The following is a 25,271-nucleotide window of genomic DNA, read 5'->3' as shown; positions in this document are numbered from 1 at the left end:
TCCACACTGCTGTGGTCAAGCTCACGCACTACCTTTGCCAGGCTCTCGCCCTGCGGGCCGGGCTTTCGCCCTGCATGCCGTGCTTGCGCACTGCCTGCCATGCTTGCGCACTGTGTGCCGTGATTGCGCACTGCGTGCTGTGCTTGCGCACTGCGTGCCGTGCTCGCGCACTGCGTGCCGTGCTCGCGCACTGCGTGCCGTGCTTGCGCACTGTGTTTGCCGGGCTTGCGCCCTGCGTGGCCGTGCTTGCACATTGCCAAACTTTGCCATGCTTGCGCACTGCATTTGCCGGGCTTGCGCCCTGCGCGGCCGTGCTTGTGCTCTGCCAAACTTCGCCGTGCTTGCACACTGCATTTGCCGGGCTTGCACCCTGCGCGGCCGTGCTTGCGCACTGCCAAACTTTGCCGTGCTTGCGCACTGCATTTTCCAGGCTTGCGCCCTGCACGGCTGTGCTTTCGCACTGCCAAAGTTCGCTGTGCTTGCGCACTGCCAAAGTTCGCCGTGCTTGCGCACTGCCTACCTTCCAGCATCAGACAGCTGAAATGAATCTCCAACAGGACCAGGCAGGAACTCGTCATGGTCTCAGCAATAGTCAGCTGAGATACAGCTCCAATACTCCCAGGAGCTCGTCGAGGAAGTTGACTCAAGTTGTAGTCCTCGTCCTCAGGAAGAAACGTGATACACAACATTGTACACTTCATAGAAGGCAGAAGCTGATAGAGGTGAATTGGAATCCAGGGAAATTACCAAGTGTCAGAGTGATGAATACCCTCAGTTATTCAGTGTATCAGCAACTTATTGTTCACCAATAAAAGATGAGAGATGACAATATGATGTAGAATACTGAATTATATGGTTGACATGAAGCCACTAGTTGTGATGTTACCCACATATTTCGATTTTATATCACATTAAATGTGGTCGAAATAATAAATCTTTTTCGATCTGTTATGAGGATCACAGCCTTCTCACTATATCACAATAATAAATCGAAACTATAATTTCAACTCAATATTCCACTTCTCACTGTTCATTTCAATAACGAAATCAATCACATGATTTACTTATGCAAAGTTACCTTCCATTGGATATAAATGACAGTGTGTTTATTATAACAGATAACATCTGCTAATTAATTCACAAACAGTGAACATTTATGCTCTATCTCTCTTTCTCTCTTCAAGACTTATTTCACCCCAAAATAAATCTTAATTTACTTTTTCAAAGTAATTATCCACACAAGGCGTGTATAATGACACAACAGCTGTTAATTAATTCACACTCAGCAAATATTGATTTTTCGAAAAATAATCACAACAATCAGAGGCGTGATCTAATTCCAAACTAACAATAGCACGATCAAACACAGACTGACTCAATAACAGTAGAATATCTGGAAAAACTAGAATTCACATGAATTCAATTTTATTAATTGTTATTGAAAAGGAGAAAATAATTGTGCCAAAAAATTGGACATATCAGTAAGCATTGCACTCAAGCACAAAACACCTGTGCTCACTGTTCCACTACAGGACATGATGTTAAAGAGTGCCCTAATAGAGACAAAAAGCCCTCATGTTTAAATTGCCGCAATGATAAAAAGCTTTCGATCACAAAGTAGGTGACAGAGAGTGCCCTTCCTATCAAAAAGCGTTACAACAAATAATTGATAGAACTGATTATGGAATCTGAAAGAAAAATATTCAATATACTGAGGATAGATAAAAATAATAGTGATAGTAAAATCAAGCAATCAACCCAAACAAAATGATTACTTTAAATTCCATCCTTAACAAAATTGTTAGTTTCTGCGTAACAACTAATACTGATAAAAGTAAGATAAGTCTGGTTTATAATTTTGGTGAGAGGGTTGATGTTATGATATCTTTTACAAAAATAGGAAATAGTATTAAAACATCCAAAGGACTCTCTCTGCTTAGAAATAAAAAATATTTCTCTCTTGAAGAGTGGAATCGCCTGAATGTGTTACGAGATTCTAATTGTATAAGAGTTTTGTTTTCTGATAAAAACATTCCTATTTTCATATTAAATGATGGTGAAAATGGGGTACTTATTGATCTTTTGAATAGAATAAATGATTGGAGTAAATTCAATTACCCTTTGATTATAGGAATTGATTCTTTTAACAATCTTGGTGAAACTTATTTTGATATTCCTGCCACTGAACTCTTGAGTACTGTCATAGGAGCTAGAGATTTGAAGTTTATTTTTTATTATCGAGGTTATTGTGAAATTAATTTTCTTAATATACCTAAGCTATCTGATAGTCCGGGAGTTGAGTACCCTGTAGGATTCTTTGAAGGTAATAATAAACGTGAAGCATTCATAAACTCTATGATTGAATTACGGACCCTACTTCAAAACACTGATAACGAAAATGCTAAAATATATAAAAATATTCTTCTTAGCATCACGCATAGAAACATGTCAATATCAGGTGATGAACTAATAAGCGTCCTGAATAACAATATGAACATCTATGATAATAATTTGAAAAGATTCCTATTCAAAACAAACTCTAAATACCGAATGGGATATTGCTTGGAGCAGGGTGGAAGTTACGTAGAATTTCAAGAGGATACTTTAAAATTCTCTACTAAAGAACGATATGTTTTAGTCACACGTAATACTACACTTATGCTGAATAGCGAATTAATAAAAACTATAAATAGAATAACTCTTCATGAGTGTAAACTTCCTAAAATAAAGTGGTGTGACGGTGTTCCCGGCTGTGGTAAATCTTACTTTATAGTCTCGCATCATGAGCCTGGCAAGGATCTAGTACTCACTCAAACACGGACAGGTATTAAAGCAATCCGTGAAACTGTCATTGAAAGGTATGGTCGAAAACATTGTAATCGTCTTAAGCTTGATTACAGGACAGTTGGCTCATATATAATAAATCATAATCAGAATAAAACATACAATAGAGTTTTTATTGATGAAGCTCTACTTATGCATGCGGGTTACATCGGTTTTATTGCTAACTTGAGTGGGGCCTCAGAAATAATTGTAGTTGGTGACGCAAACCAAATACCCTACATTGAGAGAAGTAATTATGCCACAAGATGGCATAAAATTTCAGAATTCTGCGAACCTTTTACAAAACAAACGGTAACTCGTAGATGTCCTATCGATGTTTGTTTTGTCCTTTCCACTGTCTATGAAAATATTACGACGCTTAATGAAAGAGCTATCTCAATTCTGCCTACTTACAGAAATGGGGAATACCATCTGATACAACCCGACACTTTGATATTAACATTCACCCAAGAAGAAAAACTTATGGTGGGTGATACTATAAAGTGGAGAGAGGATGTTGCACTTCACACAATCCACGAAGCACAAGGGCTAACTCATAAAAATGTTATTCTAATCAGAATTAAGTACAAGGAGAATGAAATCTATAACAGCATGCCCCATGCGATTGTTGCCTTGTCTAGACACACTGAAACTTTCAGGTATTTAACAACCAGTCTGGTAGATGATGCTGTGGACAAACTAATTAAAAAACTTAAATTCATAGATAGTAAGGGGCTTGTTGAATGGAACAAGGAAAAGAGAAGTGGACCTGATGATATAAGTTATGAGTGACACTGAAGAGGTTCTTAATATTTTAGAAACAGAAAATGAAACAGATGTAATCGACGATTATTTGAACTATCACTTTCACGAGGACAGAAATAAAGATGCTGAGTGTTTCAATATTATGTCTATGAATATACGTAGTTTGAATGCTAATTTCGATCAGTTTATTTGCTGCCTCAATGAATTGAAAACTGATATTCACATTATAATATTAACTGAGACCTGGTTGACTGCAGATATGCCGTTCATTTTCACATTCCTGGATATACGGCAATAAATAAGTACACTAAACAGAATAAATGTGATGGATTATGCATGTACATAAAAGATTGCATAGGATTCAATGAAGTTTCACTCGATATCTCTGATGCCAATGTAGTTAGTGCTGACTTAAGAATTGATGATTTTATTGTGAAGGTGATTGGGGTTTATAGATCACCAAGTAATCAAAATATTGATAATTTTCTTAATAGTCTGAGTAATGAAATCAGTAAAATTCCTAATGGAATAAATGTTTGTGTGGCGGGAGACATGAATATAAATACACATTCAACTAGTGTTCCTGTTCAAGATTATCTGCATATTTTCAATAGTAATGGCTATAAGTCTTACATAAATGGTGATACCCGAGTAACAACCACAACAAATTCTTGCATTGACCACATTTTTTATAAAAATTCAGGCAACCATTCTATGTTCACTAAAGGAGTTATATTTAGGACAACCATAACTGACCACTACGCGGTTGTACTGAACTTGGTGAAGGTCCCTATCAATAAGGATAATAGAAACGTATTGATAAACACATTAACTAGAACCAACTATCATGCACTATTGGAACGCATAAGGAATGAAGATTGGGGAGAAATCTATACCGTGAATGGAAGCATTGACACTATTATGGATAAATTTGTCGATCGTTTGACCAGTCTCATCAATCAATGCAAGAAGGTAAAAGTGATACCTAACAGACTTCGTCCCCTGAAGCCCTGGATATCTGAAGGCATCATAAGATCAATAATCACGCGGGACAAAATGCATTCTAGACTCAGAAGAGATCCTAATAACAATATCTTAAGAATGAATATAAGGCTTATCGTAATGGTTTGAATAAGATCATAAATCATGCAAAGGAAGTCTACTATAAAGGGAAAATTGAAAATTGTAATAACAACAGCATGAAGTTGTGGAAGTGCATAAACGAGGTTATAGGTGAGGCCAGTATCAAGGAAAAGAGTACTGAACTTGATGCTCACTCCCTCAACAATTATTTCACAAATGTGGGTAAATTACAAGCTCAAACTATCAATATCCCTGATAATACTGGTGATCGATTTCCTGCAATACAGATCGATAATACGTTTTTTATGAGACCAACGTGCCCAGTTGAAGTTGAGGCAACTATTAAAAATCTAAAGAACAACTGCAGTCCTGGTATTGATGGTCTAGGTAATATTACGCTGAAGAAAATAGCCAATTTTATATCTCAACCTCTCGCTTTCATTTTTAATAGATGCTTTGAGGAGGGATATTTTCCCGAGCACCTCAAATCAGCCAAAATAAAACCTCTATTCAAACAAGGTGACCCGACTAATCCCTGTAATTATAGACCGATTAGTCTTATCAGCAACCTTGCTAAAATAATGGAGAAACTAATAAAGTCAAGAGTTGTTTCTTTCTTGAATCTTAACAAAATAATCAACAAGAACCAATTCGGTTTCCAAATAGTAAAAGTACATCTGACGCTCTAATAAAATTCATCAATACTTTATCTGATAAAATAAACTCCAATAAGAAAACTATTGCGGTCTTCCTGGATATACGCAAAGCTTTTGATACAATACCTCATAATACTTTGTTCAATAAACTGGAGTCCTATGGTTTCAGAGGAGTCTCGCTTAAATTGTTCAAAAGCTATCTGAGTAATAGAACCCAGTCCCTAACCATAAATGATCAATCTAGTGTAACTAACTTAACTTCTTATGGTCTTCCTCAAGGTACTGTACTTTCTCCCATCCTTTTCATACTCTATGTAAATGACTTTTTAAATTTAAGACTTCTAAACTCAACTGTGATATCCTTTGCAGATGATACTGCAGCTATTTTTCACGGAAATTCATGGAATGAAGTTCATACTATAGCTGAAAATAATATGCTTTTAATTAAGAAGTGGTTAGATAAGAATACCTTAAGTTTAAATATTGAAAAAACTAATTACATTACTTTCTCTGCAAATAGAGTAGGGCAGCCTAACGAGAATCAAGATTTGAGACTCCATTCTCAGTGCAATTTAAACTTGGGTAATTGTGATTGTCCCACCATTAAAAAAGTCAATAATACTAAGTATTTGGGAATTATAATTGATGAAAACCTTAAATGGGATGTTCATATTAAATACATATGTAGAAAAATTAGATATTTATCCTTTAAATTTTACCAAGTTAACAGAATTCTTAATAAGAACCACCTGAAAATGATGTATCATGCTCTAGTCAAGTCAATTCTGCAGTATGGCATAGTTGTTTGGGGAGGCTGTTTCAACTGTCATATTGCTGAATTATTTGTAGCACAAAAACTGATAATTAAAACTATATTAAACAAACCCAGGCTCTATCCAACGGATATGGTTTTTAGTGATTTTGAGGTCATGACTATACGTCAATTATACATAAAAACCGTAATTGAGTACTTAATAAAATATAGATCCGATTTTCCTCTCACAATAAACTCTACTCTTAATTATTATAATCTAAGGGCCACTGCTAACAAATATGTAACCTATAACACTAATATTGAATGTATAAGGAGGCAATTAATTTACATAGGTACTAAAATAATAAACCTCATTCCGAATCACTTTCTCATGGACAATAAGGTCAGCGGAAAAATTAAACTGGATATAAAAAACTGGACATACAGTAATTTCTTCTTCCATTTAGATATATGACTCGAGATTTCTGCTCCAGCATTTTTTATTTTTTTTTTTTTCATTAGTTTTTTTCATTTTTCAGTGGACTCGCTTACCTTTATTTTGAGTACCTATTCCTCTGTTTTCTTCCTTCCCCCCATTTCTCCCTTCCTTTTTTCCTCATTACTTCTCTTCTCTTCTTTGCCTGCCTATTACATGGGAAACCATAGTTGGCTAGGTATCTTCCTCTCTTTTTTCTCTTCTCCAACACACCCAAACACTAAGCCCATGGTTTTTTATATTTGTAACATTTTATTGTGTTTTATTTGTTTCGTAAATCTTTGTAATTTTGTTTTGTCTTGTTTTGTGTGTTTTTAATAAATTGAAATTAATAATAAATAAAATTCTCTTCCACAGACTAGAAGCTTGGCGATAGCAGTTAGCCAGTTGAGATAATGCTTATCTTATCTGCACAGCACAGCACAAGTAACTTCCCGATCCAACATAGAATCAATTCCAATTGAAATAATAATTATTTTATCCCAATTTATAGTAAGTCCTCCGACTTTATTTTCAAGTGAAATATTAGAAAATTTTAATCATAATCTGAAGCTAATAACCCCCGATTGTAGTACATCTCGACTCACAATCAAACGCAATTTATTCATTCCACATGAATAATTAATTGCAACGTAATTCACTTCATCCCACAGTATAATAACGTCTGTTAATTGACTGCATCGTAAACACTTTACACGGATTAAAGCAATAACCACCAGCTTCATTAAATGATTTCAATTATTATTTTAACCATTACCTCATGGTTAAAATACTATTCATATCATACTGATCTATAATATCTGTAAAAGAATGCTCAAGAAATCTCTTGAGTGTGATGCAGAGATAGATGTTATGCTTATGGAGTACAGGGCAACACCTGTTCTAGGTTCACCTTATTCACCTAGTGAGTTGTTGATTTGCAGATTAATAAGGACCAAACTTCCTGTTTTCAATTTTAATGTTTTGAAGAGTAAGCCACACAATGATTTCCGACAAAGGGTCACAGATCGAAATAAGAAAATTAAAAGTTATCATGATTCAAGGGCTAGGACTAGGAGTGATTTTCAAAGTGGGAGATGATGTAACTTTTTGGGATAATGATGTAAAAATATGGAAGAGGGCCAAGGTAGTAGACAGACATGATACATCAAGATCGTTCTGGATTAGAGATGAGAAGAATAGAATGTTATACTTCTGAATTGCTAAGTTACTTATTTGACTTTATTTTATGTATCTCATATTTATATTTATATTTGTCTTGTTATTTTTGTTGATCTTGTTACTATTGTATTCTTTTGAAATACAATGTGCTCAGGTAGATTGGTTTGAGAAGTTGAAATGTAAAATAAACAGACTATGTCTTTACTGGTGACTTTTATTTATTATTATTAATAACAAATTATTAATAATACACATCAGAGAGTATTCATATAATATAACAGCTGGGATAAAAAGCAAAAAAATTTAAAGTTTTTAAGCAAAAAATTTTAAAGTTTATAAGCAAAAGTTTTATTTGTCATTCAAAATAATTTGAATTGAAATAGGTTTATCATTAACATAATGATCTTCATCTGATCTAATGTAAAAAATTATAGTAAAGGTGTGTTTACACCAGAGTTGACAACAAAAGTTTTCAACATTAATTTATTTAAAGGTACGTTTTCGTTTATGCGAACTTATCCTACGTCAACCGCGACCGGGTCGGGCTCGAACAAAATGGCCGACACCTTCTGTGTTAAATCACAGGAGAGTTTTCGTTTATGCAAATTTTTCACTGCGAACCAAACATGGTACGCATTCGACTGTGGCAGCACTCCTCCAGAAGCAGTCTCTCGGCCATCCGCAGAGAATTCTAACCTCAAATATATCACAGAAGATCCAGCAGGCAACAGTCAAAGAAAAGACTGGGTATAATTCTAAATTGACCAGAAAGTTTAGTGAAGTTGATGATGAAAAATGGATTAAAATATCAGAGAATACAGGATTTTATTCGATCACAAGCATCAAGAATCTATATATGCATCAAGCATCAAGATATATATATATATAATATATATATATATATATATATATATATATATAAGTGAAATGGCACTCACTCACTGACTGACTGACTCACTCTCTCACTCACTCGCAGAACTAAAAATCTACCGGACCAAAAACGTTCAAATTTGCTAGGTATGTTCAGTTGGCCCTTTAGAGGCTCACTAAGAAATCTTTTGGCGATATTTTAACTCTAGGGGTGGTTTTTAAGGGTTTAAAGTTCGTCTTTTAGCATGTATATTCTTCTTATTCCAATATATTGAAATTATGATTCAAATGTCCATACCATATGTTAATATAGAACTATAATATAGAGAGAGTACCTCTTCGAAACAGTTGTTCTGGTAACTAAATTAAAAATTTTGTCAGGTTGGCACTAAGTTGAGTTGACTTTGTGAGGTTGGCACCAAGTTGAAGATTGAAATGCATTTATCCAGGACCTCCTAAATACCATATTTATCCAGTACCTCCTAAATAGGTATTTAGGTCCTGATTTATCGCGGAAAAATTGATTGGGTACGGCTACTTCAATACTTGAAACGCTGATATAGTAACAGGTGTTTTTCGAGATCAAATTGACATAATACGTTCAAATTCGGTATAGAGGTTCCGCTGAGGTCTACATGCAGGCGAGCGAAGCGAGCCCGCTGATCTCATTTTTGGACGATCCAGTCGGGGGTCCAGAATTCGGTACAGAGGTTCCGCTGAGGTCTACATGCAGGCGAGCGAAGCGAGCCCGCTGATCTCATTTTTGGACGATCCAGTCGGGGGTCCAGGGGGCGGAGCCCCTTGGCTAGACGGATATGGCGAGCGAAGCGAGCCTGACGGCTAGTATATAAATATAATCAATAAAAAAAAATTTAGGGAAAAATTTGCTGAAGCCACGGCAGATAAAACTGGTTAGAGAAGAATAATTCTATCGTATCCTTGGCTCAGGTTGGTGACATTGCGACCCAGCCGTGCAAACGAAAACGTTTCATCCGCAGTCGACCACTGATTTTCAGCCATATTGAAATTGAGCCCGACCCGGTTACTGTTGACATGGATAAGTTCGCATAAACGAAAACGTACCTTTAGTTATTACCTGATGTTATAACATTTTCTTTTGGCTGCTAATTTTGTTATCAACAAAAGTGAATAACTTTGTCATGTGTTTCGACTGCAGCTGTAGTTGGTAGGGAACACTGGTGCGATCTGTGTAACAGGATGCTTGGCGAGGGGGTTGCGGGGGAAATAGGAACCTGTTAATAACAAAAGTTACGAGGCTATTAACTTTTGTTAATAACATAACACATTTTCTTTGATCTTTACCGACTCTCGAAGGATAACATAAATCTTCTGTTGAAAATAGGAGTTATTAACTTTTGTAAAGAGAAATCTTTGTTATTCAGTCAAGTTGATAACTTTTTGTTAATAACTCGTGTTATTAACTCCGGTGCAAACGCAGCTTAAATCAATTTTGTTATTAACATCATTTAGTAGCAGAAATGTTAAAAAAACTTTTATTATTAACTATTGGAGTTAATATCAGAAGCTTTTGAAATTTTTGTTATCAACTGATGACAAAAGTCATCAGTTAACAAAAGGCATTAACATATGTTAATAACATTTTCTCTAATAACAAGAAATTTTATGTTAAAAACATGAGTTATTAACTTTTGTTAAGAGAAATTTTTCATGATAACAAAAATGTTGAAAACTTTTTTCACCGGTGTAAACCCAGCTTTAGTTGCTATCAATATTTCAGTTTAAAACTTGCAGCAAAATGCAGTTCAAAGCAAAGCAGCAAAATATAAGAAATATTGATATTTAAATTAATAACTTGATCAATAAGATTTATCATTATTTTCACAATATTTTATCATTTATATGTGAGACGTGACAGTTCCTCAATTCTGTCTAAAATAATGTGATCATATGAATTGAAAAATATCACAATGGCAAAAAAATCTGGTATGAGTGTGCCACACCAGATTTTTTGCAATAAGTGATTGGCTTATTTGTTTCAGACTATGCCGGTGGCGTTCTTGCTCATGAAGAGGAGAATGGAGGACAGCTACCGGCGCATGCTGTATTATATGCGCGAAAACTTCCTCACTTGTAATTTCCTGTCAATCACCACCCACTTCAAAGTCGGACTGGTGAATGCCGTCAGGGTGGTATTCCCAGAGGCGCAGCATTTAGGATGCTGTTTTCACTTCTGCCAAGTGAGTGCTGATTTATGGTCTATGCTGGTTATGTTCTATGAGAATCACCCATTAGATGCACTTTCTTATGCGCACCTCTCCACTAGGAAATACTGAAATGAAGTGCATCTAACAGGTGATTCTCGTAGAACATAATCTCATGAACTTATATCATTGTGTGAAATATCAATGTAGTTGGTGATGATGGATGAAGCTAAAAATTAGGTGTTTTTCACAATATAAGAAACACTGTGGTCAGGTGTACCTGGAAATCTATATGAGATAGAGCGCTCTACCTGATCTCAGATTGTAGAGCACAAAAATACGCCAAGAGGATTTTGAATTATACATATCTAAATGGTAACAAACAGAAGATATTGTTCACTACATATTACCCTAAACCATAGACGACAGAATAATTGTTACAAAGTTTATTAATTAAATTGTTGACAATGACAAAGAGTTTTCACTCTTATATTATTAGACTAGACATGACTCTAAAAATTGTAGGTAACATGCACCATACTCATTTTTCAGTCGATTTGGCGGCACGTGGTGGCTGAAGGCCTTATGGCCTCAATATGTGCTGACTTCGAAGTGAAAAAAGGTGTGAAGATGCTCATGGCTCTTCCTCACTTGCCACCACACCGAGGGCCCTCTCACGATGACCGGGACCCTCCTTATGACATTGCTGACGGTCTGAATACCATCAGCAATTACATCGATGAGGGAAGCCTGGATCAGCACAGTCGCTTAAGTGAGGAGGTAATGGGTGGGGGTGATTGGCGTGGAAAGCCTGTCGACATTTCAGACGCCACGCAGATGGAACAACCACTCAGAGAGTTTTCACTCGAGGATGCTGGCCGCCGTCGGTGTTCGGTGTCAATAGACATCTGGAGCTTCGTAAGTGAGTAACTGCAATGACAAACTACAATTATTACATAATATATATTTCATTTTTTCAAAACTTATACCGAAACCCTCACTGTAGGACGTTTACTGAAACCCTCGGTCTGTGAGACTTCTACATTAAATAATGATGCATTTCATTCCTTTCATCATAAATCTTATATCACTGACTCACTCACTGATAGCGATACTTGAAAAGTACTGTATGGATTGCAGTGATCTTGGAACATATAGCTTCCTTATAGGTGCTCAATAAGAATTTTTTGGGATATTTCAACTTAAGGGTGGTTTGAAGGGTTTGAAGTTCGGCTCTGAGCTTAACAAGTGATTATGGTAAATTGAAGTTCTTGACCGCATGTTACAATAATAATTTTGGTGGTCCCAGCCTCTCAGGAGGACAAATTTTTGAAACCCAGTTCTTAGTGGGATGCTTGAGATACCATAAACACGTGTGCAAATGTCTAGTCTTCAAGCCTAGTGGTTTGGGCTAAGATTTCAGTGAGCAGGGTCTTGGTCTTAATATAATTATTATACAAATAACGCTGAATAAAGACCATCACCAGGAATACTATGAGTGTCCAGGTCCAGTAATCCATTAATTTCGAGTACCTAGTTCAATCACTTCCATTATGAGAAAATCAAATTTTTAATTGCATATAAAGCTGTACAATTACAGACATGGCAAACGTTTTTTGATGAAACAAAACCAAATACATGAATATGATCATTGGCACAAAGTACAAACGGTAAGTTAAATGTACCAATAACAGCTATTGATAAGTGCACAATTATTGAAAGGTATACACTAATTATCCATGTATTCCTCTATGGAATAGAAGCCACTATTTATAGACATTTATTAACTTGGACTTTAAATTCATTATTATTTGCTTTGATAAATTTTATTTCACTCCAAGAATCTATTTTATCATAGAGTGGTCCAAAAAAATGTATCCACTGTTTATAGTCCATAACTTGCAAACTAATTGATGGATTTGTCTCATTGAAATTATTACTTTATTCTAGGACGACTCTGCATCATCGAAGATAGAGTGTTCGGGAATCTGCAGAGGATGGATCGTGGCAATTGCCAGAGGATCCGAAGTAGGAGTGGCCCCGAAAACGACTCCCACACAGGCACTTGCATCTTCCATTATCATCTGTTTTTCCAATGATGAATAATTATTATCCTTTTCATTTCCTTCAGCAAGTTTTCCCAGGAATGAGACCATGTGCAATCGAATTTTTAATCAAGAACCTCCTATATGCAAATTACATCAATATCGTTAGAGCCGTTTTTCAGATCCGTTGGACATATATAATTACCCATATACCCAAATAAATGAATATATACAGAAATTGCTCGCCTTATATAATAGGACTTATATAATAGTAACTCGAACTTCACAGACAATTATTGATAATATCCTCACAAATATAGAAGGTTGTAATGTCAGGTTAGGTAGCTCAGATCTATCAGATCATAACTATCAAATTTTAGATGTTAAGTTGCAGGGCCAGAATCCAAGCAGAAAAAAAACTTTTGTGAAAGAAATTCAGCAATATGAGCTAGGAAATATAAATTGTTTGAAGCAGGAACTGCTTCAAGAAAATTGGAGTAGTGTTTATAACAGTTGTAACCTAAATTACAAATATAAGCAATTCATTGATACTCTAAGATTTCACATTAGTGTATGCTGTCCAATAAAAAAAGTCAAAGTAAAAAGTAAATTAAACAAAGTAGATGAATGGATAACTGAAGATATTCTTACTCAAAGAAATATTGTTAGGGAAGCTTATGAGGAATTTAAATTAGTGAGGGATGTTCCGAGTGAAGTCAAATACAAATGTCTAAAGAAAAACTATGCAAAAGAAGTGAGGAAAGCTAAGTGTAAGAAAACAGCTGAAATATTAACAACTAGTACCAATTTTAACTCTGCTGTTTGGGAGGTAATTAATAGAAATAGGAGAGCAGCTCAAAAAGATACAGTTACTAATGTCCCTAGGATAATCGATGAACATGGAAATTATATGGATGATAGTATAGACATTTGTAACTTTTTCAATAAGTATTATCAACAGGTTGCATATGATCTCCAAAAGTCACGAACACTAATACTTATAATACAACTACATTAAATGCTGAGCCAATTGAAAAGGTATTTAAATTTCATCCATTATCAAGAGATGAGTTGTCAAGAATAATAAAAATTTGAATAACAAAAAAACAGTAGGATTGGATGGGGTCTCAAGCAAAATTTTAAAAGAATGTGAAAATGAATTACTGGACCCTTTATTGCATCTCCTTAATACTTCACTAGAGCAGGGTATTTTCCCTGATGATCTGAAACAAGGAAAAATTTTGCAAATTTTCAAGAGCGGTGATTCTGAAAGAGTTGAAAATTATAGACCCATTAGTATTCTAAATGTAATAAGTAAAATTTTTGAAAGAGTAGTTTTAAATAGGCTATTGATGCACCTGGAAGAAATTAATTTCATATGTGATGAACAGCATGGGTTCCAGAAAGGGAAATCTACTAAGACTGCAATAGTATCCCTTGTTGAAAGACTAATAGATATAATAGATTCAGGTGTGAAGGCAGCCGCAATATTTCTTGATTTATCCAAAGCTTTTGATTGTGTGAACCATAGAATATTATTGGAAATACTAAAAACTGTAGGTGTGAATGGTATAGAACTAAAATGGTTTGAATCATATCTCATAGGTAGAAACCAGTGTGTTGAGCTTACCAAGGTGGATGGGAATGAAATAGTAAAAATTAAATCTCAAAAACTGGAGGTCCAGGCTGGAGTACCTCAAGGCTCAATTCTGGGTCCCTTACTGTTTCTGTTGTATGTGAACCAATTACCAAAAAGTTAAAAGATCACAGAGCTCTGTTGTTTGCTGATGACACATCGCTTATCTTTAACAATTATTTATTAGATAGTCTAGAAATAAATGCTTTTACTGGAGTACAGTCAATGTCCAATTCTTGAAGCAAAGGCAATTAACAATAAATAGTAAGAAATGTCAATTCCTACAATTCAAAAGTAAATATAATTCAGTAGAGGATAGAGAAATAAATGTGTTTGTAGAGGAAAATGAATTAGACCAAGAAGAGAAAGTAGCATTCTTGGGAATTTTATTGGACAGGAAATTAACATGGCATCCTTACATTGAGAGGATATGTAATAAGATATCATCTGGGGTATTTGTCCTGCGGCAGCTTGCTAGGCTGAATGATAAAAACTACTGTTAACTGCTTACCATGGACTTATACTATCTCATATTAGGTATGCTATTTTAGTATGGGGTAATTCATCTCAACAAAATATGGACAGGGTGTTTAAGATTCAAAAGAAGGCACTCAGATGTATAGAGAAAGTGAATAGGTTAGACTCTTGTAGGCCTTTATTTAAAAAGCTTGGTCTATTAACTGTGCCATCTTTGTATGTATATGAAGTTGTAATGCATGTGAAAACGAGTGGTGTGATCCAGAATTCAGATGTTCATGAGTATAATACGCGAAACAGAGCAGATTATCATATAATGGGTCACAATAGTAGGTTATTTGAACAAAAAAACAGATTATATTGGTAGGAAATTTTATAACAAGCTACCTCAAATCTTGAAAAGTAATGATGATTTGAAGATTTTCAAAAAACAAATTAAAAAATATTTAGTTGATAGAGCTTTTTATAGTGTACAAGAATTCCTTTCAAACCTAAACTAGGTTGAACTACTTAGTGTTAGAATTATTATGTAATAACATGACTTGTCTTATACTCCATGACTGGAGTCTTTAGGACGTAATCTTAGAAAAAAAAAGGATGCAGTTTCTGTAGTGAAGGCAGATCACAATCCGTTATTAATCATATATTTGTTTGCCATTCTACTTTGATGCCAAAGTTCCATATTTTTCTTCACTAGCGCTCTCTCCAACTACATTTTTGAATCTAAAGTATTTAAATAAAATATCTGATAAAAAACTATATTGATTATAGAAAATCTTATATATTATATGAGTTACAAATTAATTTTTTCACTATTCCTTAGTTTTCTCTCGAGATCGTCCATTCTCGACAATGACAAATTACATTGTATGTTCTATTGAACCTGCTGCTTAACTCACATGTTGCATCTAGCCATGAGGCAAAACAGGTTTCCATGATCCTAAGCTGCAATAGAAACAATCAACTTATTAGACCAGTGTTTCTCAAACTGTGGTACTCGTACAACTTGGGGGCATGTGAAACTTAAAGTCCTTAGCACATTGGGAAGTTCGAGCTAATAAAAACGTTATAAAATTAATACATATTCTTGTAATCATCATCACGAAAGTTCCGCTAAAATAATAATAATGAATAAAAATACTGGAAATTGTCACAACACATAACTTATTCATTAGAACTCGAGATACCGGTTTTGGTTGTTACACCACTATTGTCAATCTCTGGTAAACAAAAACTAAATAAAAGAACAGCAAAATATAATATACTAGGCTATGTAGGATGCAACAGAATATGTATACTATACAGAAAGAAAAGTAAATAACCATAATGAATTAACCATAGTTTTAAAACAGGGCTAGGTAAAATAGATACTTTAGTCTACCCTTCAAGCCTCACTCATAACTGCCAACATTGACTGACACATAACGTGCCCCACAAGGTATGCTTCAATGTGATTTAAATGGGCGTATTTACATAGTCTGCATGCGGCAATTGAGCCCACTGACACGGACCGGCGTGTCCACTTAAATCACATTGTGAACAATACTCTTGTTGGTTTGTGTCAGGCACGTTACATTTGGTGTCGGTAGATATGAATGAGGCTTCAATGGAAAATACTTGCTTATCAAGGTTTACCTGAAAACACACAGTGTAGCCTACATTCATAACACCTAAACTACTCCAATAAAATACAGGATATTGCCATCAAATATCACTAAATTATTCAACTTTTAAACATATAGAACAGCCAACCTAAATTCAATCTCTCTACATCAGAATGATTTGAAATGTAGGCTATGTGAAATAATGATTCTTATGACTCGGCCAATCTTATGATTGAAATGAGTAGTTAAAACATGTTTGAAAAATGCAATAATGTGAATATTAGAACTTTATTCATTCAATCTGCAATTGAAGTCACAGTCAAATATTCTGTACAATCAGCTTCACGGCAATCGTCATTCAAGTTTCAAGTTTCAAGTTTCAAGTTTTTATTGGGCCAGTTGAACATAGAAGTTACATATAGCCAAGTCACAATTCACATTAAAGAAACATACAATAAACTGCACAGATACAATACATACAATAGACAATAATAAATAAAATAAAACAGATCAGTAAAAGCAAATTTACAATTAGATCAGATAATTTAGTTGCCTGTACTTGGGTATCAATAGACAAAAAAAGTATTATATTAAATTGACTAGGGTGTTGTGATCAGCAGCAATGAATTCCTCTACTGAGTAAAATTGATTCACAATCAACCAGGATCTAAGTACTTGGAGAAAACGTTTATTCGGCAAGGATCTAACTTGAGTTGGTAGCAAGTTATGGAATTGTAGCCTATCACAGGGTAGCTCGACTTGGACTTTTCAAGTTGCATCTTGGTATATATATACTCTCACGGTTTCTTGTGAAGTGACTGTGAATGTCATTGCTCTTTGGTAGCCTATCCTGCATCTGATGTATATCCTTCAAACATTGATAGATGAACTCATTAATGACGGATAGAATGCTATTTTTAGAAAAAAGGGGCTTACAGTGATCTAGATAGCCCGCCCCAGAAATCACCCGGACCGCTCTCTTCTGAATTAACAGAACTTTAGAAGTGCTAGATGCATGACCCCACAATTTCAAACCATAACTCATCCTCGAATGAAAAAAAGCAAAATAGGCCTGTCTGACCACCGAAATTGGCAGTTCAGACATCAGCCTTCTCAGTAGATAGACAATGCTGCTGAGACTGGAGCACACCATGTCTATATGAGGTTCCCAGAGTAACTTGGCATCAAGAGTGAACCCCAATAATCGGACCGGCTGCAAATACTCACTGACATCAGATAGAGAGAACAGTATACTTTGGGTTTTTGCCTCATTCAGAGACAATCTGTTTAGTGAGAACCAATCACGAGCTTTATCATACAGCTTCATCACATCTGCTTTAGCTTGGGTGACACTCTTATTTGCAGAGAACAAGGAAGTGTCATCCGCATAGAACAGCACATTTCCCGCTAGATAGCAGTGCAAATCATTTATTGCTACAAGAAAGAGTAATGGGCCTAACAATGAGCCCTGTGGCAGACCCCGTTTTACCAGAAGAGGAATTGAGCACTGATCATTCCAATGTACAATCTGTTTTCTCTCAGAAAGGTAAGACTCAAACACCCGAATTGCACAATCCTGTAAGCCATAATGCTCCAATTTCTTTAAAAGAACTGTATGAGGAATACAGTCAAATGCTCGTGAGAGATCACATAGCATTGAAAAAGTTGATTTCCGCTCCTCAAAAGAATTGATAATCGATTCTAACAGTGATTCCACAGCCATGACAGTAGATTTTCCCTTCCTGAAACCAAACTGAGAAGGAGCCAGGAGGTCATGCTCCTCAAGGTATTTATACAGTTGTGCAAATATGATTGCCTCAAATATCTTAGCAAAAACAGGAATTATAGAAATTGGTCTGAAACTTGAGGTGTCACAATATGGACCCTTCTTGTAGACTGGAACTGTTCTGGAGATTTTGAGTTGTTCAGGGAAAGTACCGCTAGCTAAACAGTTGTTTATACACAATGCTAATATGGGTGCAATAATAACTATCATCTGCTTGAGCAAATTTGGGGTCATGCCATAATATCCTTACAATTGGAACTCCTGAAACCTAAAACCGCTTCAATTACATCTTGAGCACATACAGGACTCCAGGTGAATTCAGAAACTATGGCAGGCATGTGAGTAAACTGAATAGTTTCACCGTCATTTGGTATATCATTCACAATCTTCTCAACTGATTCAAGAAAATAATTGTTGAAGTCATCTGCTGTGGCAAATGAGTTGTTGGTCTCTTTTGATGGTGGTCTTATTTTGTTTATAAGGGTCCAGGCAGCTTTTATTTTATTACTAGACTCCATAATGAGTTTTGCGTTTGCTTCCAATTTTGTTTCCCTAATTTTATTGCGATACCCATGTCTAAGATTCTTCAATACAATGTTCAGATTAGGGTTTGTTTTACACATGTCACTTACCAACAGAATAAGCTCTCTCAGTTCTTCAAGTTCTGGAGTGAACCAATCGCAACTTGGACGGGTTGGACCACCCCCCAGTCGACCAGCATCCCTCCCCGATGATGAGAAAACCCTTTTAGTCTTCACAGGAAACAAAGAATCAAAAAGTTCCTTAAAACTACAAAAGAAAAACGTAAACCCCTCCCTTGCTGACAACGTTGAAATCATATTAAACCAGGGCTCAATTCGATCCTGTAGTGAAGCACAAAAAATCTGAAGACAATTCTCATTAAATGATCGATACTGGATAGTTTTGAGTGTTTTACCCCGTCTATAGCAAGCCAACCGAGCTCTTAGAAGGATATGTTTGTGGTCTGATATTTGATCCTTGCTAACATTCACAGTGAAACAATCCGGATCTAAGTTTGTTACAACTGAGTCAAGAGCTGAGCATCCTCTTGTTGCCTCACTTATTAAACTTGTCAGCCCAAACCCCTGCAAAACATTCAGAAACACCCTGACATCCCTTGGTGAATAAATTGCATTGAAATTATGGTCAGTTCCAATCAACACATAATGACCCACAGACAGTGCATAAGAAATACAAAGCTCCAACTTATTAAAAAACAGGTTTGCATCCCCTCTAGGAGACCTATACATCGATATCACTATGAGTGATAGCTCAACAATATTAAAACCTGCAAATTCCGCCGAAACTTCCACACAGTAAGTTGACAAGTCAAGTGGTTTAATAGTAAAATTATTCCTATTGTTAAAATATACAGCTACACCGCCCCAAGGTGACTGTCTACAGAAACTGCCAGTAAGTGCCAGCCTATCAATATTTTGGTAGAATGGTAACTCTTGTTCAACCAGCCAATGCTCTATGATACACAATATGTCAACATTCTGTGATTTACATAAGATTTCAAGTTCATTCAATTTGTTTCTTAAACACTGCACATTTATGGAGCATAAATTCAATCGGAATTTTTTATTATTATTTCTAGAAGACTCTAAATAATTAGGGCTTGACTCATTTACATGCATATCAAAACTTAGATCACTCTTAGGGGCGCCAGGTCGAATCCTAAAAAAGGCTGACTCGAGTCAGACAATGATTGCTGACCTCCAGAAACATTCAGACAATCCCTTCCATCCTCAAGCAGAGTGTCCACACTTACATGATTCGCCAGATCGAAACCTAGAAAAGGCTGACTCACATCAGACAGAGAATGCTGATCTCCAAATACATTGTGATGATCCTGCACACCAGGGCACAAGGAACTGCCAACTGCCAAACCATCATCATTTAAACCAGGAGAGACTAAAACACTTGACTGCATTGCCTTGGAAGAAAATGAGGACACTCTTGATGAGGGGTGGCCGATACATCTGCTGTCAACACCCCTTATAATATCATTTATTTTATTAGCAGTAAGTAATTTACCCATTCCATATGGAATTCCATATGGAATCCCATTCCATATTTACCCATATTCCATATGGTTTCATTAAGTGATGAAATAAAAAAAAAAACTAATAAGACTCTATAAGACTCTAGACCTTATAAGGTCTATTTAGACATTCCAAAGAAAAAATACTCCATAGAAACCTGGAACTAATTTGAATTTACCAAATTAGTTGCTAATTCATAGACTAGTTACTTCATTTATGTTTCATAAATGCAACTAGGCCTAGTGCTAAACTATACATTGCAAATTTATAATTTTGGAAATGAAAAATTTGTATTATCATTCAGACATTCAAAACCAAAAATGTACTTAGTGGCATAATAGATTATGAAAACTGATTCTAGAAGTATTATTATTCATTTTATAACTAAAAAATAACTGTCAATTGCTAGAAATAAGTCAATTCAATGAAAATAAAATTCAGCAATACTGTTCCTGCCAGTTTTTTCAATTTGGCATCGAGGAACATGGCTGCTTCTGTTTTGACTCTTCGCTGATAGGAGCACTGTTGATTCTGTACAGTGTGCGTTTTCTCTATTCTTCGCTTCCTCAACTGGTTTTGTCTTTCTGCGAGAGACCCTGCATAATCATGTTGTAAAATTGTTCTCGGCATGTTTTCAGCCACAAACTTTTGTATTCAATGTTGAATGTGTGTGAAAAGTTCGTAAAATCAGTGTCTATAATTCTAGTATTGAAATAGTCCCATACTGTTGGAGTTATTTATTTACATACATACATATAGGATTTGTGAATGGAAGGAAAATATTCTGTAGATGAAAATTGCAAGAGCCTAGGAAATTACAGCAACTCATCTGTAATCCAATTTCTATCCGTCCTGTACCTTAATAAATAATTTCCATAAAGGCTAAGTACTGAGGAAATATCTGGTGAGTGTTGCTCTTTGTTATTTATACATAATATTTTCTTTATCAATTTACAACTCTTGAATCAGTCAAAATCTACTCATTATCAAATGTTAGTACTTGGGTATTTAATTATTATTGACCGAGTGAAGTGAGGTCTAAGATTCAAGTCGACGGTTTGACATTTCTCTTAATGTTTGAATGTTTATATGTTTTTATGTTGTGCATTTACAGCGAAACGCGGTAATAGATTTTCATGAAATTTGACAGGTATGTTCCTTTTTAAATTGCGCGTCGCAGTATATACAAGGTTTTTTGGAAATTTTGCATTACAAGGGTAATTGACCGAAGCGAAGCTGAGGTCTTAGTTTCAACTCGATCGGCTTTTGTCTGTTTGTTTGTTTGTACCGCAGTTACAGTCGCAGTTATTGTCCAATTTGGATGAAATTTGGTATGCAAGTTCTTTGAAACAAGGTGCAGAAACTTATGTGTAACGATTTTTGATAAGACCTCTGTTTTTTTTGTAATATTTCAAAAACTGCAAACTAACCTCAATCCAGAAAGGATGTGTCTTTGAAGATACAGCAATTCATTCCCATACTTTTTCGCATGTATTGTTTCAAGCACATGGTGGTCGAGTCGGTTAGACTGTGGTCTGTCACACTGTGGGACCCAGGTTCAATTCTCGTTCCTACCAGATTTTTTTTTTGCAGATAATACTAAAATTGTTTTATTTTATTCTAATAATAAATCATTACTAGCCGTCAGGCTCGCTTCGCTCGCCATATCCGTCTAGCCAGGGGTTCCGCCCCCTGGACCCCCGACTGGATCGTCCAGGAATGAGATCAGCAGGCTCGCTTCGCTCGCCTGCATTTTTCATTTGAGCATTTTTATCATATGTTAGAACAATCCAGTCGGGGGTCCAGACTAAACGTCTGGCTAAACGGATATGGCAAGCGAAGCGAGCCTGACGGCTAGTAATATAATATTCCCAGGATTGAAGTAGCAGTGCCCAATCAATTTTTCCGCGATAAATGCATTTAAATTTTCAACTTGGTGCCAACCTAACAAAGTCAACTCAACTTAATGCCAACCTGACAAAATTATTAATTTAGTTGCCAGTTAACAACTGTTTTGAAGAGGTACTCTATCTAGATTATAGTTCTATAGTAACATATGATATGGAAATTTCAATTATAATTGAGAGATTGGGAGAAGAAGATATACATGCTAAAAGACGAACTTTAAACCCTTAAAAACAACCCTTAGAGTTAAAATATTGCCAAAAGATTTCTTAGTGCGCCTCTAAAGGGCCAACTGAACATACCTACCAAATTTGAATGTTTTTGGTCCGGTAGATTTTTAGTTATGCGAGTGAGTGAGTGAGTGAGTCAGTGCCATTTCGCTTTTATATATATATAGATAAAATAAATTATTATGATTAGATAGAATAATTAAATTGAATCATACTATTATTGAATTGGTTTATCAAATTAATTGGATAAATTATTTTAAAAAATCTTTATTGTATTGGAGTCCATTACTGCAGTTGTAGAGAAAAATTTGTATGTAAAGGTAATTTTTTTCCTTTTTGTGTAGTTGAGAACTTGATATTGTGGTAATTATTCACATTAAATTAAAAAGACCAAGAAATTGTTGAAAAACCACAGATTTATTGATACTTAGAAATACGGTTTCGGTAATTACACCATTGTCAATCTCTGATAAACTCTGATAATGACCGATACCGGTCTTTCTGAGTATCAATAAATCTGTGGTTTTTTGACAATTTCTCAGTCTTTTCATTTAAAAGGTATGTATTTGATATAAAGGTACTCCTTGATAAGTCCGGTGTCCCTGGAAACAGTGTCTCTATCACTTTCAATGGAGAAAATAGTAGATGACAATCACGGCTAAATCTTCACAATATACTGTACCTACTGTACTGGCCCTACTCATTAGATTGAGAGTTGTATTCATGAGTGAGGTATACTGTTCACAGAACTACTAGTATAAAAGGAAAAAGGAGCCTCCTTCATCCGCCAATATTACCGTAAAAATCAGACTATAGAATTATTCATCATAAATCAGCTGTCCAGTGGACTATAATACTATCCATTCAAAAACATCGAACATCTTGAAAATGTATCTTTCCATTAACGTTAGTAGACAGTTGCAGCCAGACCTGTGATAACAGCGCTCACACTCACATTCCGGGATGACACGTCACGTTACGATATAGGACAGAAAGCTCTATGTTTATTTAGGATTTTTTCTAGACAATTTTAATTGATAAATTATTCATTAATTTTTGAGAAACATAACAACAGGTCAATGTAACTCACTGAGCGCGAGGTCTACAGCGAGCACTTTGCGATGTAGAGAATTCGACCAGCGGGGAGGTATCAAGTGGAGCCTGAGGATCTCCTGTACTGGGCTACTGTTTGATTTGAAATAAATAGGCGAATACTCAAGTTTTGTCAACATTCAGAGTAAGTTTGTTCTGATCGAGCCACTTCCTGACACCAAAGAGATCCTTGGTAGCCTTACTGAAAGCATCCTCCCAGGTAGTCCCAAATGATACAACTGCAGTGTCGTCAGCAAAGAGAAATATCTTACTATCTAGGGGAACTTTACTGAGGTTATTGATGTAGACCAGAAAAAGCAAAGGGCCCAGTGTGCTTCCCTGAATCACACCGTAATCTACATTATGCATATCACTGGAAATATTATTAATACAGGTGGTCTGTTTCCGTTCATGTAAATAGCTTTGAAACCATTGCAGTGTCACACCTCTGACCCCACAGCATTCCAATTTCTGCAATAGTTTTGGTCGGTTCACAGCATCAAACGCCTTGGCAATATCAAGGAAGGTAATAAGTACATTATTACCTTCACCCACCTTTTGCACTATTTCGTTTGTGATATCGAACAGAACGTTTGATGTATTCTTGTTCAATCTGAAGCCATACTGATTAGGAACTAACAAATTATTTGATTCTAAATAAGACTGTAATTAAATTTTAATAATTTTTTCAAGAATTTTGGAAAATACACTTAACATGACAAAATGTGTCTAAAATAGACAAAATGTGGGTTGGGGTAGTCCCATTACATCTCTTGGTAGTAAAAGGGTTAAACAGTTAGGTACTATAAAATCAAATAAACTGTCTTGTCTCTTTGGTAAAATTAGTGAAGGTGTTGAACTATTGAAATCAATAAGCTTATCTCACGAGAAATATTATCTGGCAAGAAATTTCAATTAACTTGATCAAAATATTTGATTCTTTGACATGACAAAAGTTACGATTTTATTCAAGATCCATTATTTTTTCATTTATATTAACAAATACTGTAGTAAACATAGTATATCATTCGAAATTAAAGTATATATAAAACTTATTTGAATTGGTAAGATGATACAAATAGGTGAAGAAACACTTATAAACTTACATTATTATCAGAAATTTTCAGTAACTGCGTCACCTTCAACGGTTGTTGTTGGCAACTACAACAAACATTGAAGAAGGTGACGCAGTCACCGAAAATTTCTGATAATAATGTAAGTTTTTAATTGTATAAGTGTTTTTTCACCTATTTGTATCGTCTTACCAATTCAAATCAGTATTATAAGACTGTAAAATGTGCTACAAAGTATATATAAATAATAATACTTTTCTTTTTCAAATGTTTGGACTGTAATTTGCACTGTTTATCAAATTTTGGTCTGTTAATCAATAAATAAATAAATAAATGTACTAGTCCAGAATCGACGCATCAGGTATTTTGAAAGATATACTCAATCTATTCATTGAAAAATTTATGGATTTGATTATGTGGTGATATTTTATCTTGGAACAACAATTTATTTTTGCATTTCAAATATATTAATATTAATTTTAAAATTAACGTTCTTCACTCATCAAGGTTATGTATGGTTTTGTTAAAGTTTATGTTTCCCAGAATGTTTTTTCCATTTAATC

At 35.2% G+C, this 25,271-nt stretch overlaps 1 protein-coding gene across 1 annotated transcript; it reads left to right on the top strand.

Moving 5' to 3' along the window:
• Positions 1 to 398: 398 nt before the first annotated feature.
• On the top strand, positions 399 to 12,890 carry LOC120351337. Its single transcript, XM_039428294.1, has 4 exons — positions 399 to 722; positions 10,630 to 10,827; positions 11,344 to 11,713; positions 12,742 to 12,890. Exons 1-4 carry the CDS (start codon positions 543 to 545, stop codon positions 12,888 to 12,890), a joined length of 897 nt encoding a protein of 298 aa, XP_039284228.1. The 5' UTR covers positions 399 to 542.
• The last annotated feature ends 12,381 nt before the right edge of the window (positions 12,891 to 25,271 follow it).

Source organism: Nilaparvata lugens, chromosome 1, assembly GCF_014356525.2.
Source record: "Nilaparvata lugens isolate BPH chromosome 1, ASM1435652v1, whole genome shotgun sequence".
Taxonomy (NCBI): Eukaryota; Metazoa; Arthropoda; class Insecta; order Hemiptera; family Delphacidae; genus Nilaparvata; species Nilaparvata lugens.
Note: the sequence above shows the minus strand (reverse complement) of the source record. Positions and strands in the feature narration are given on the sequence as shown.

Coding starts and splice junctions, on each gene's coding strand:
- LOC120351337 (XM_039428294.1), top strand. CDS start 543: ATGAATCTCCAACAGGACCAGGCAGGAACTCGTCATGGTCTCAGCAAT. Junction 723..10,629: donor GAAGGCAGAAGCTGATAGAG/GTGAATTGGAAT, acceptor TATTTGTTTCAG/ACTATGCCGGTGGCGTTCTT. Junction 11,714..12,741: donor AGACATCTGGAGCTTCGTAA/GTGAGTAACTGC, acceptor ACTTTATTCTAG/GACGACTCTGCATCATCGAA.